The 13,149-nt window shown below is 43.4% G+C and overlaps 1 protein-coding gene across 1 annotated transcript in view; it reads left to right on the top strand.

Moving 5' to 3' along the window:
* The window catches only part of MAP3K9 (mitogen-activated protein kinase kinase kinase 9), a 121,598-nt gene extending 112,189 nt beyond the window's left edge, over window positions 1–9,409 (top strand). The window contains exons 9-12 of the mRNA XM_044659969.1: window positions 364–432; window positions 2,185–2,297; window positions 7,164–7,967; window positions 8,925–9,409. Of these exons, the coding sequence (XP_044515904.1) occupies window positions 364–432; window positions 2,185–2,297; window positions 7,164–7,967; window positions 8,925–9,409 (1,471 nt within the window). The remainder of the gene's footprint in view (window positions 1–363; window positions 433–2,184; window positions 2,298–7,163; window positions 7,968–8,924) is intronic.
* The last annotated feature ends 3,740 nt before the right edge of the window (window positions 9,410–13,149 follow it).

The following is a 13,149-nucleotide window of genomic DNA, read 5'->3' as shown; positions in this document are numbered from 1 at the left end:
CTTCCTTCCTTCCTTCCTTCCTTCCTTCCTTCCTTCCTTCCTTCCTTCCTTCCTTCCTTCCTTCCTTCCTTTCTTCCTCCCAGGGAGGGGCCCTGAGTAACAGTTACTGTATGCTTGAGATTCTTCTGTGTACCACTTCCAGTTTTTAAAAACTGGGCCTAAGTTCTGACCCATGAAAATACCCCTTGGTGTGTGTGGCCAGGAAGGATAAATTGTTTTTTTCTTTACTGAGTAATAAATGATGGTATAACTCAGAATAGTCAAGAACTCCATAGTACAACCATCAGATATGTGTGTGTGGGGAGGGTAACTGATCTGAGTGTACCCTACATGGTTGTTGTTGATTCTTTTTATTCATTGAAGATCTCCTCAGAAGCGAGAGAGAGCTAATGGTTTGTGTGCCCTGTCAGAGTCTCCACATTTTCACTTGGGGTGAGTTTGTGCTCCACCCTTTCTATGCCTTTTGTATTGGTACCTGCTCCCATCATTCACATTGTTTTCCTTATTTTCTGAAGCTATTCTTAAGGGATTCAGCTTTGGTCTTCCAGGGCTGTGCTCACTTTTTGGTTTATATTTTGTGTGCTTAAAGTAGTGTCACAGTGCACCTTGGGAAAATCACCAGGCTAATCTGGACTTGGCCTTACTTTCTTTAGCTCTTTGTCTTATTTTGATTGGATCCCAGCTACCCCCTCTACCTTGAGAAATGATACATGATTGTCTATCCCCTAGTGTTTTGGACAGGTCATGATGTCATTCCCTGTGGAACCATCGGAGATTCTAGACAGTATTATCAGGCACTAAGTTCTGTTTAGCCATGCACATTATTGGTACTAATATTTGACCAAGTGATTGGTCAAATAGTTTTTAACTGGTCAGAGTCTCAATGGAGATCCCACCAGTTTAGTTGAGGTACGATTCTAGGGTGTATCCAAGAGAAGTTAAAGCTGCTTCTCCCCTCATCTTGTTGAGCTGGAATTTCAGAGTGGAGTAGGAATGGTGAGAATAGTCCTCAGTTTACCTGATGGTATAGTGTTTCTGGTGTCTCCAGGACAACAATTATAATAGACAAATTCTACCATCTTTCCCGTGTAGGGACCCCTCAACCAACAAAAACACATGCAAGCCATGTAGTCTTGTGGTCTGCTTGGAGTTGAAGCCAAGTCTCTGATTTCCTCTTCTGTTAAATGAGAATAGCCCTGTTGGGTACCTGACCTATTTCCTAGGAATGTCACTGATATGTCACCACAAGTTAATGACTTTGAAATGGCTTGGAAGAAAGGTTCTGGGAGAACTGGTTAAAAAGAGAACAGTGTCATTTTTGATTTACACCTATGTCCCAAAGTGCACTGGAGTGATGATATATCTCAGAGTGCCCTTTTTGTGTTTGTTGATTTTTTTTTTGTAAGCTCATTGCTTTGGAATCTACCTAAGCATGCCATAAAATTATCTGAAAAATACAGTACCAGCTAGAGCCAACTGGGGTGGGTGCTCCAATCTCTGCCCAGCTGTTTCCTGCTGGAACTTACATTTGCATGGGGCTTGCCTATAGTTCACTTTTCAACAGGGATGAATTAGTTGGGTTTGGTCTCTGTGGATTAGTTGTGGCCACCTTAAAATGAGCAGAAGAAATAAATATTCTGGGAGAGCAAGCACACTGGATTGACCAGATCTTCTTTGTTGCTCCTGCCATTCATTTGCCACTTTTGCATCAGCATTACACCACTGTTCTCATACCTTGCCAGTTCCAGATAGCAGTGGGTGCAACAACTCTTTCCTTCTCTTATCCCGTAGCATCTTATTGACTTTATTTTAACAAATAGACAGGTTCTTGTTGGCCTTCTAGTCCCAGATTTTAGCGCCCCTAGAACCATGTTGGTGAGCCTATGGCATGCATGCATAGGGGGCTGTTCTCTTCCCCATCTCCACTGCACCTGAGGACATTTTTTTACATCATTCGTCCCTCTGCCCAACAGTCCAATGGAAGCACTTTCTCCCTCCCCTGTCTGGGGTAAGAGGGTGGCTCATAAACCATGTGAGGGTTGTTGTTTGGGCACTCAGTTTCTAAAAGGTTCACCATGTTGAAGGTAGATGGATAGTCTTGAGAGGAGTCCAGGGAGTGGTGGGGGTAGGAGAAGGAAGGAACAATGACCCGTTGTAATAATTTCTCTTATTTCCTTTATGCAGCCTTAAATCCCTGGTGGATGGATATAAGCAATGGTCAAACAGTGCCCCAAATCTGGGGAAAGGCCTGAGGACAACTCCTGCCCTTCCAGGGTTTACCAGCCTTGCTGAGATAGGTAAGGGCAACATTATAGGTCATGAATGAGAAGCACTATGTCCATGGGGCATCTAGGTGGTGCAGTGGGTAGGGTGCCAGGCCTGGAGTCAGGCAGTCATGTCTTCCTGAATTTAAATCTGGATTCAGACACTTCCTAGCTGTGTGACCCTGGGCAAGTCACTTAACCTGTTTGCCTAAAAAAAATTTTTTTAAGAGAAATATGTCTAGTACAGTCACTTAATCCATTGCCCTCAGTTTCCTTCTCTGCAAAATGAGCTAGAGAAGGAAATGGCAAACCACTTCAGTATCTTTGCCAAGAAAACCTGAAACAAGGTCATGAAGAGTGAGACAGGACCAAAAAATGACTGAACAATCACAAATAAAATAAATAGAATTAATTCAAACAATCCTTCCTCAAAAGGATATTACATTCTAATAAGGATGACAAGCACATATATAAATATATACAGAATAAATCTAAAGCGAAGGGACAGCTGGTGACTCAGTGGATTGAGAGCCAGGCCTACAGATAGAAGGTCCAAGGTTCAAATCTGGCCTTAGATACTTCCTAGCTGTGTGACCCTGGGCAAGTCACTGCTCTTCTGCTTTGGAACTGATACATAGTATGGATTCTAAAAAAAAAAAAGATAAGGGCTTAAAGATAAATAAATGATAAAGAAAATCTATACAAATAAATGCAAAGTTGTTAAATGCAAGGTAATTTATTTGGGAGGGTACTTGCATTTGAGGAGGAGGAGATCAGCAAAGTTTCATATATGACCATATGGTTTTATAGTACTTCTTTGGCCACTAATTACATAGGATGTCTGACTTCTTGGGACTTTTTTTGCTGTGTAAGCAAGGTTTCAAGCATGAGAATAAGAGAAGTTCTCCTACTCTTCCATCAACTTAGAAGGCTAGATGATGCAGTGGGTAGAATGTTGGAGATGGAGTCTGGAAGACTTGAGTGTGAATCCTACCTCAGATGCCTGACCCTGGGCAAAATCACTTGACCTCTGTCTCAACTTCTTCATTTGTAAAATGTAAAACCCTGTTGGCCCCACAAAATAAAAAAAATTTTAAAGAGAAGCAGTCTGTCCCACATGGAGTCAGGGCTCAAATGATGACTAAGTCAACGACCCAGAGCAAATTATTTCACTTCTCAAAGACTCAGTTCCTCATCTGTAAAGTGGGGATAATGACAACTTGCAGTTTTTACCTCATGACTTTTCAGGAGGAGAAAGCACTTTGTAAATCTTTTTTTCTGTTTTTTTTTTATTTAAAATTTTTTCCATGGTTACATGATTCTTATTGTTTTCCTCCCCTCTTCCCTACCAATCTCCCAGAGTTGATAAGCAGTTCTATTGGGTTATACATATATTATCACTCAAAACTTATTTCCATATTATTCATTTTGGTAATAATCTTTTAAAACTAAAACCCCAAATCATATGCCCATATAAACAAGCGATAAATCATATGTTCTTTTCTAAATTTCTACTCCCACAGCTCTTTCTCTAAATGTGGGTAGTATTTTTTCTCAGAAGTGCTTCTGAATTGTCTTGGATCATTGCATTGCTATTAGTAGCAAAGTCAATTACATTTGATTGTTCCGCAGTATTTCAGGTACTGTGTACAATGTTCTCCTGATTCTGCTTATTTCACTCCATATCAGTTCGTGGAGGTCTTTTCCTGCTTGTATGGAAATCAAGCAGTTTATCATTCCTTATAGAATGATAGTATTCCATCACCATCAGATAACACAATTTGTTCAGCCATTCCCCAGTCAAGGGACACCCCCTCATTTTCCAATGTTTTACCATCACAAAAAGCGCAGCTATAAATATTTTTGTACAAACAAATCTTTTCCCACTTTTTTTTATCTCTTTGGGATACAAACCCAGCAGTGGTATGGCTGGATCAAAGGGCAGGCATTCTTTTAAAGCCCTTTGGGCAAAATTCCAAATTGCCTTCCCTAATGGTTGGATGATTCACAACTCCACCAGCAATGCATTAGGGTCCCAATTTTGCTACATCCCCTCCAACATTTTGTGTTGTAAACCTTAAAGCATTATTCTTTCCTCAGGAAGCATCTGGTCACATTTCTTAGACTCTTTTACTACCATGAAGCAAACCATAGGGAAGAATTTTACTAAACAGAAGCAGGTTGTTATGGTGAATCAATGGGATAATATGTGGAAAGTGCTTTGTAAACCTTAAAGAGCTCTATAAATGCTAGCAGTTATTATTACTGTTCTGGAAATATCTTCAAGCTAGTGAAGACTCAGGTCATAGGTTATCTCTTTACTGGAATGGCCTTTGCCCAACTCTTCTGCAGGGGAAGGGTAGTTCAGTCACTTTTCAGTAATGTCAGACTCTTTGTGACCCCATTTTGAGTTTTCTTGGCAAAGATCCTGGAATGGTTTGCCATTTCCTTCTCTAGCTCATTTTGAAGATGAGGAAACTGAGGCAAATAGGGATAAGTGGCTCATCCAGAGTCAAATAACTAGTAAATGTCTGAGTCCCGATTTAAACTCATGGAGAAGACTCTTCCTGATTCAAAACTCAGTACTCTATCCACTGTGGCACCTAGTTGTCCTTGGAGAAGGGTTTTTCTAAGTTATCTGGATTATTCTAGCTGGATCATATGTGGTCCTAATCACTATTTGAAGACCATCACTTTGGATTAGTACAATAATATTCATAATGATTGCTGTTAGTCATGAGAACAAATCCCAAAACCTGAAATAGTTTTAGGAAAAAAATGTATTTGTTAATTTGGAAGAGGTGTGAGCCAGAAAGGCTTTCTTCATTCTCTGCAAGATTTACATTATATAGGGCTCAGAGGAGAGGGCTGGAGGACTGTTTCTAGGCTATATTAGTAATCATAAACATAGGGCAATGAGGTGGTGCAGTGGGTAGGGTCTGGATCTGGAATCAAGAAGACCCTGGGCAAGTCACTCCACCCTGTTTGCCTCAGTTTCCTCATCTATAAAATGAGTTGGAGAAGAAAATGTTAAACCACTCCAGAATCTTTGCCAAGAGAATTCCAAATGGAGTCAGGAAGAGTTGGACATGATTTGGAAAAACAAAGACTGAAGCACAATAAGCACGAACATTTGAATTAAGATAGATTGAGATGTAAACATAAACATTCAGATTTTGGAAACCCAAAACACAAACACTGAGTAGAGCTTAAGCCCCAAGTGGGATCTAAGCATTCTGTGCAGTCATCTAGTTTCTTTGATGCATCTCTAAGGTCAGCCTGGCCATTACAGTAAGTTTGGGGTTAAATAATTTCTAGCCACATAAAGCTGGGCTCAAACAATACTATTAAAGGACAAAATATAAATATTTTCCCTTATAGATCACACTTATATACTTTTTTGGTTGTATTTTTTAACCCTTACCTTCTGTTTTAGAATCAATACTAAGTATTGGTTCCAGGGCAGAAGAGTGGTAAGGGCTAGGCAATGGCGGTTAAGTGGCCCAGGGTCACACACAGCTAGGAAATGTCTGAGGTCAAATTTGAACCTAAGACCTCCCATCTCCAGGCCTACTGAGCCACTTAGCTCCCTCATTTATATACTTTTCTAAGGGGTACTTAATTACTTTCAAGATATTATTTGTTTGACCCTTATGACAACCTTGGGAAGTAGGTACTGTTATTATACCCATTTTATTGATGAAGAAATTGAGATACAGAGAGGTTAAATGGCTGGCACATCTAGCAAGTATCTGAAGCAGGATTTGAACTTGGGTCTTCCTGACTCTAATACTCTACTACTCAGATTCTAAAAGCATTCTCCTCCCATAGAGGGGTACCAAAGAGAAGCAAATTCAATTCAATTGAACTGAATAAATACTTACCAAGAGCTTGCTATGTGCCAGGCACTGTGTTAAGCTTTGGAGGTACAAATAAAAAAAAGAAAGATAGTCCCTGTCTTCAAGGTGATTATAGTCTAATGGAAAAGGGAATTTTGGGTCATCTGAGTGCTACATGCCCTTTTCTCTCCTTCTTTGGTTACTTAGGCATAGTTGCTCAGGCATAAAGTAGCTTCTTTGCTGGCCTCTTTGTAGATTTATATGAATCTGCATCCAGTCTCTCCTTGACTTCTAATTCAGACACTTATGACATGAGGATTCTGATGGGAAACTCCCAAGGTCCTCCTCTCACCCAAGGGCAGGAGGAGGGAACCCAAGGTATAGCTCCAACTCATAGAGACTCCTTCTCTAAGTGTTAAGGGGGATTTTCTCAGAACAGAAAGCAAAGCATACTTACAGAACTTTACCTGGAAAGAATCAAATTAACTTGACATCATTCCTAGGCCTGCTATGGCATCCTATGTGACTTGTTAGTTTTTCTCCTGGCTCACATAAAAAGTCCCTAGGGAAGGAGGTTACAAATTGGCTGGTCTCTCTTTTAGGGGGGATGGGAAAGATGATGTGCTAAATTGGCATTGTTTAGTGGATTACTTGTGTCTGACTCTTCCTGACCCCACTTGGAGTTTTTTTAGTCAAAGATACTGAAGTAGTTTGCCATTTCCTTCTCTAGCTCATTTTACAGATGAGGAAACTAAGGCAAAATAGGGCTAAGTCACTTGCCCAGGGTCACACAGCCAGAAAGTATCTAAGGATGCATTGAACTCAAGTCCTCCTGACTCCATATCTTCTGAGCTGCCTAGGGATAGTGATCTCTCCCTGTTGGCCATTAGTAGATATTAAGAAGAAAGCACTAGTGGTCTATGCCATTTTTTTCCCCCTAATTTCTTTTGAGTCTTCCTGTCTATTACTCAGTTAAGCCAGGGAGTGGGAAAGAGTTAAGCGGCCAGCTCAATCAATTTGGTCTTGTTTTTTGCCTCATCCCTCTCCCCCTACCCCACAGAGGATGAAGAAATCGATGGCCTAAGGAGTGGGGAGAGCCGAGCACTCCATTCCCCCAACCAGTCTTACCTCTGCATTCCATTCCCACGAGTTGAGGAGGTAGATAGCCCACCCATTGATGGAGCCCATGAGGAGTCCACTCCTGTAAACTCAGCTACCAGCACCCCACAATTAACACCCACCAACAGCCTCAAGCGAGGAGGAGGCCAGCATCGGCGCTGTGAGGTAGCTCTCCTGGGTTGTGGGGCTGTTCTGGCTGCCACAGGCCTAGGGTTTGACCTGCTAGAAGCAGGAAAGTGCCAGCTGCTTCCCCCAGAGGAACCGGAGCTACCACCCCGAGAGGAGAAGAAGAGGCGTGAGGGCCTTTTCCAGAGAGCTAGCCGCCCTCGACGGAGTACCAGCCCCCCATCCCGAAAGCTCTTCAAGAAAGAGGAACCAGTGCTGTTCCTTGGGGACCCCTCAGCTTCTCTGACACTACTTTCTTTGTCCTCCATCTCTGAGTGCAACTCTACCCGCTCTCTCCTTCGATCGGACAGTGATGAGATTGTGGTGTATGAGATGCCGGTCAGTCCAGTTGAAGCAGCGCCTTTGCCCCCTCGTGCCAATAATCCACTGGTCAATGTTCAAGTCGAGCGTTTCAAGCGAGACCCCAACCAGTCTTTGACTCCCACCCATGTCACCCTCTCTGCTCCCACACAGCCTACTGGTCACAGGCGAACGCCTTCTGATGGGGCACTTAAGCCGGTGGTACCCCTGGCTAATGGCAGCCCATCCAGCAATGGTCTGAGTGCCACACCAGGTACAGGTGAGCCTCATCACCACCACCAACCCATTCTTTCTTTCCCTTTCTCCTTTCTCCTGTGGAATCCTTTGTGAATGAATACTTTCCCTTCTTCCCAAGGTGAGCTTCTATTCAATTGTCCCAGAAAGATTAGGTCTGAGGTTTGGGGAATTCAGTGGTTTGCCCTCAGTCCTGTAGACAGAGGTTGCCCAGTGTCCCAGGGGCTTCTCTCTTTTTGTCTTGGGTCAAAGTAAAATTTCCTGGGACCTAAGAAGAATCAAACACTGGACTTATGTGGGGCCATTAAGTCAATGTATAGGGCAGAGTGTATCTAAACCTAGTCTCTGCCTTTTTCTAGAGTTTTAAAGAACTGAGTTTGAAAACTCAAATATTTGTGTCTTCAGGAAGCAAAACTTTTTGTTGTGACTCTCAGGGACTATTTCCTGTCTTGTACTAGGCTGCTACATCTCATTATAGTATTGACTACTTTTAGTAGACAGATTCATTCCCATTCAGGCATGCATTCTCCTCCCTCATACTCTAGAACCCTTCACTGACACTTAATCTGGTATTGTGCTTGGGCCTATAAAGGTGTATGAGTAGGTCACCTCCTCTTTTTGTCCTCTGTCTCTCCTTCCTGCCTTCTCTTTATATAGACCCACCTGCTAATACTTGATTCTCATACCAGTGTGTTAAGTGTCTGAACTCCAGCACTTCTGCTTCACCTTCTGATTCCCTGTTGGCTGCCCTGAGTGCTCTAGTTTCTGAGGAAGTAGGGAAAAGGGCTAAGAATCATGCCATTGGCTGGAATTAGTTTTGGGTCACTATCTAGCACTTTTCTGGTCGACCGTCTCCACTTTCAAGCCCCCTTATGCTTCTTCCCTTAACTGTTGACTCCTCATACATCTCCTGATACATAGGACCCTTGCCTCATGCCCCTCAATTCCTTTGTTTTGTTTTGTTTTTTTCCTCCTTGACCAGGAATGCTGAAAACTCCGAGCCCCAGCCGAGATCCTGGTGAGGTGCCCCGCCTGCCAGACCCCAACCTGGTCTTCCCCCCAACCCCAAGGCGATGGAACACCCATCAGGACTCCACCCTGGAAAGACCTAAGACCCTGGAATTTCTCCCCCGGCCCCGTCCCTCTGCCAACCGGCAGCGGCTGGACCCCTGGTGGTTCGTGTCCCCCAGCCATGCCCGCAGCGCCTCCCCCGCCAACAGCTCGAGCACAGAGACACCCAGCAACCTAGACTCCTGCTTTGCAAGCAGCAGTAGCACTGTGGAGGAGCGGCCGGGGCTACCTGCCTTGCTCCCTTTTCAGGCAGGGCACCCTCCTCCCGCTGAACAGGCCCTTTTGGATTTGGATGCAGAGGGACAGAGCCAGGACAGCACTGTTCCACTGTGCCGATCTGAACTAAACACCCACAGATCTACCACCTTTGAGGTTCAGCAAGAGTTTTGGTCTTAGCATGAGAGGGATTTGAGATGGCGGTAGAGGTTTGGGCAAAAGGGAAGAGAGGACCTGGGGGTACCTATCTATCACCATGTGGCATCCCAAGAAACAGTCCTACTTCTTGCACTGATAATGCACTTTGAAGACAGAAGAGGTGGGGAGGGCAGCTGCTCTAAAGGCCCTGGGCAACAGTGAGCTCCCTTGCTTAGAACCACCACCACTGATGTAGCCTGTCAGCTCTGAGTGTGTGTGTGTGTGTGTGAGAGAAGGAAGAGGGGTGTGAATGACCTTCTGTCTCTGCAGTATTCCTCACCCTTGGGCTGTGGCATGGCACCATAGTTAAACCTGTCTGCTCTCCTCCAGGACCATTAAGTAGGGCATGCCCAGGGTCTATCCTCTTGTCCCTTGGTCATCCCAGAGTTCTGTGGTTGCAAACACCAGTGTTGAATATTCTTCTGCTTCTCTCTCCATCCCCTCTTGTCCTTGATTTCAGTTCAGGGTCATTATGGGACCTAAGATTGGCTGTATCTCTTTTCATGCTATCAGAAATGCTTGGGGAGGGGCAGGGTGATAAAAGCATATGACTTGATGGCCCTACCACCCTCCTGCCACCATTCTACTTGCCTGATCTATTTATTTGAGCCTAGAGGTGGCACTCTAATCCACCTCTGTGGGACTCAGGGGGAAGAGGGGGAAATATGGTTGAGTTGTAAAGAGTTTATATTCTGGGTTGTTTTGTTTTTGTTTTGTTTTTGTTTTGTTTTTATTTTTAGCAAGACCCAGTGAAGGGGGGAATTGTCATATGGGAAAGGCACTGACCTTCCTACAGTCAATTTGTGGTTAAATCATATTTCTAGAAAAACACTTGCCATGGATGGGTTCTAGGGAGAATCCTTCACTGGTACCATTTTAGGTGCTAGAGACAAAGTCTTGTTGTCTGGTCCTTTTCTTGTGTAATGGGGCCATCCCTTGGAGTCCATGCAGAGCTATATTGTCTACTTCTGGCCAACCACATTTGCTAGGTTAGCACAGAAAGACTTGGATGCTTTGGGGACGTCAAAACCCTTTTATATTTCAGGCTGGGTTGTATGTGACTTAGTGCTAAAGGAACCAGTGAGAGCAGGTAAGTAGTTCTATGTATTCTCAATGGGATGGTCCCATTATACTCCTTTGATTTTTCTGTTATGCCCTTCTCCTTGTTCTTCACTGTCTCTTCTCCAGGGACCAGTAACTGCAAGCCTTCATGTATGGCTAGTAAAAGTCTCTCAAACCCAGAGGTTTTCTCATAAATTTTAACTGGAGTGGCATCCAGTGATGAGCTCTAGGGAATAGGAATTGAGATTCTGGAGTTACTCTCAATTCAAGCAACCATCTATATAACCTTCAGCAAGTCCCTTCACTCCAGTTGTCCATGCCCATAAAATAGGGTTGTGAAATACTTTCCTAAAAAGGGACATCATGACAATTCAATGGCAGAGTCTATAAAGGCAAATACATAACATTAAAATTGGCCAGAGTTTTTCTGTGCCTTTTCTCTTCCATATACTATGGCTTTTTGACATACTGGGCTTTGGACATGGGGGAGCAGCGAGGCTCTTTCAAGAGCTTCCCAGTGGTCCTAACATGAAGAAGAAAAAACTGATTAAAAACTCTGGCATTTCTGAAATTTATTTATTTACTTGAATGATGAACTTCAGCTTAAGGTCTCTTCCATCTGTTTCTTCATTCACTCTCCCTCCCTGTCTCCCACTCTGTTTCTCCATCATGGTATGAAACTAGTAAGATCCATCTGTAACTTTAACATTACACTGGACCTCTGCTGAGCCATCCCTGAGGTAGAGGGTGTTCACAGCCTCCTCTAAGGTTCATTCCTTTCTGCAGGGAAAAACTGAAGTTGCTATAAGGGAAGAGCAGAGAGGAAAGCTTCTTCCTGAGTACAGACTAGAGAGTGCTGCTTTAGTCCCATTAAAATCATGAATTTTCACAACTACATTTTACCTCCAGCCCAATGAACCCAGCTCCCTGCTTCTCTTCTGGACCAGGGGCAGATGACCTCTGCCCTACCTCATCCTCTTCCCAGCCCATGGCAAGGCAATGGAAGGAGCCATTATCCTCACACCTTGGCCTGTCATCCCTGGGGTAGAGAGGTTATAGGATTTCTGCTGGGGACATCGGAGCAGAAGCCAGCTGGGAATGACCCTCTAGCTTTTTAATTTTCCCCCCTCTAGCTTCATGCTCTCTGTAGGTAGGAATAGGAGCTGACCTCAAAGCTGTGGTTCAAACTACTTTCATTGAGAGTAGCTGACCTCCCTTAGGGCTCCCTAAGGATCCTAGTCCTAACACTATGCAATATGCTAAACCACATGGAATGTGGTGTCAGAAAATATTAATTTCATAAAGTTCCTGCTCACATCATTGACTCAGATATAGTTCTCATCTACTTTCTTGAGAGGCCAGCCAGCTGCTGGACGTCTTAGTTGCCTTTCATATGACCTTGTAATTCCATTCAAATAGTTCTGAAGGATACTTTTCTAATTGTAGGCATATTTCACTCCCAAGGCCCTTCCTCAACTCCATCCTTTATGTGACATTCAGTTGAAGGCCACCAAGTGTCCAATGAAAAACCACTTTCATCTTTTAAAAGTGTTTCCCATATCCTGGGAAGTGGGATGTATTTGCTGACAGAAAGGGAGAGGCGTTCACATCTTGGATATGTGAACAGAAAAGAAATAATAAAAGACATCTTTTGATGAACCGAGTGAACTGAGACCTCCGGAAGAAGAGGAGATGAGGAGTAAGGTTCCAGGTTCTTCTTCCTTCTTCTGATGCTGACTTACCCCATGACCTTAGCTGAATCACTTAGCCTCTTTCTCAATTTTCCTCCTTTTGAAAAGACATCGCCCTCCTCCCTCCCAAAGCACAGGGTGTGAGTGCTCACAAAATGATATTGAACAAGCACTTTGGACTTCTTGGTAGGAAGAGATTAATTTTCAGCTGAGAAATGATGGCAGTTCCTGAAAGAAGCTTCTTTTATCACCAGCTGAGGTGTGGAGGGAAAGAAATTTGTATGTGTCACTCATCCTTTTGGCTCTGGGTTGTTTTATTTCTTACTCCTTCCCAAGATGTCTGGAAGAAAACTGATTAGAGATTACCAGTGGGGGCCTTTGCCAGGCACGAGCTCTTCTGAGGCATTTGAATATCTACAGTTTTTTAATTACTTTAAGAAAAATTATCCTTTACTTGTTCCAACCAATAATCAGTGAGGTTGGCTATCATCCTCATCTTGGTCTTACAGATAAAGAAATGGAGATAAGGGAAAGATTATTAGCAATGCAAGAAATAAAAGATGTCACTTTTGATGTGTCAGCCTTTTGACTTTAGAAACCTGATTTTTCTCCCTAGTTTTGTCTCCAGACTTAGTATAAAGAGAAGTCTGCATCTTGCAGATCCTATAGCATTTCCAAGAGGTACTGCTGGAAGGGGCTAAAGAGGTCATCCAAGCCATTTTCCTCATTTTACAGATTTTCAGAAACTGAGGCTTAGATGTACCACAAGGTCATGCAAGTACCATTGGCAGAAGCAGATTTTGAACCCAGATCCTCTGACTCCAAACTCAATACTCTTTCTCCTTCACCATACCACCCAACTCTTTCCTTCCTACCTTGTGTTAGACCATATGCCATTCTTAATCAGGAAAAACTTCCCAATAATTAGAGCTATCCAAAAGAAGAATGGGCTGCCTTGAAAGGTAATTC

The sequence above is a fragment of the Gracilinanus agilis genome, chromosome 2, assembly GCF_016433145.1.
Source record: "Gracilinanus agilis isolate LMUSP501 chromosome 2, AgileGrace, whole genome shotgun sequence".
In the NCBI taxonomy this organism is placed as follows: Eukaryota; Metazoa; Chordata; class Mammalia; order Didelphimorphia; family Didelphidae; genus Gracilinanus; species Gracilinanus agilis.
This window is presented reverse-complemented; position numbering and strand designations above follow the sequence as displayed.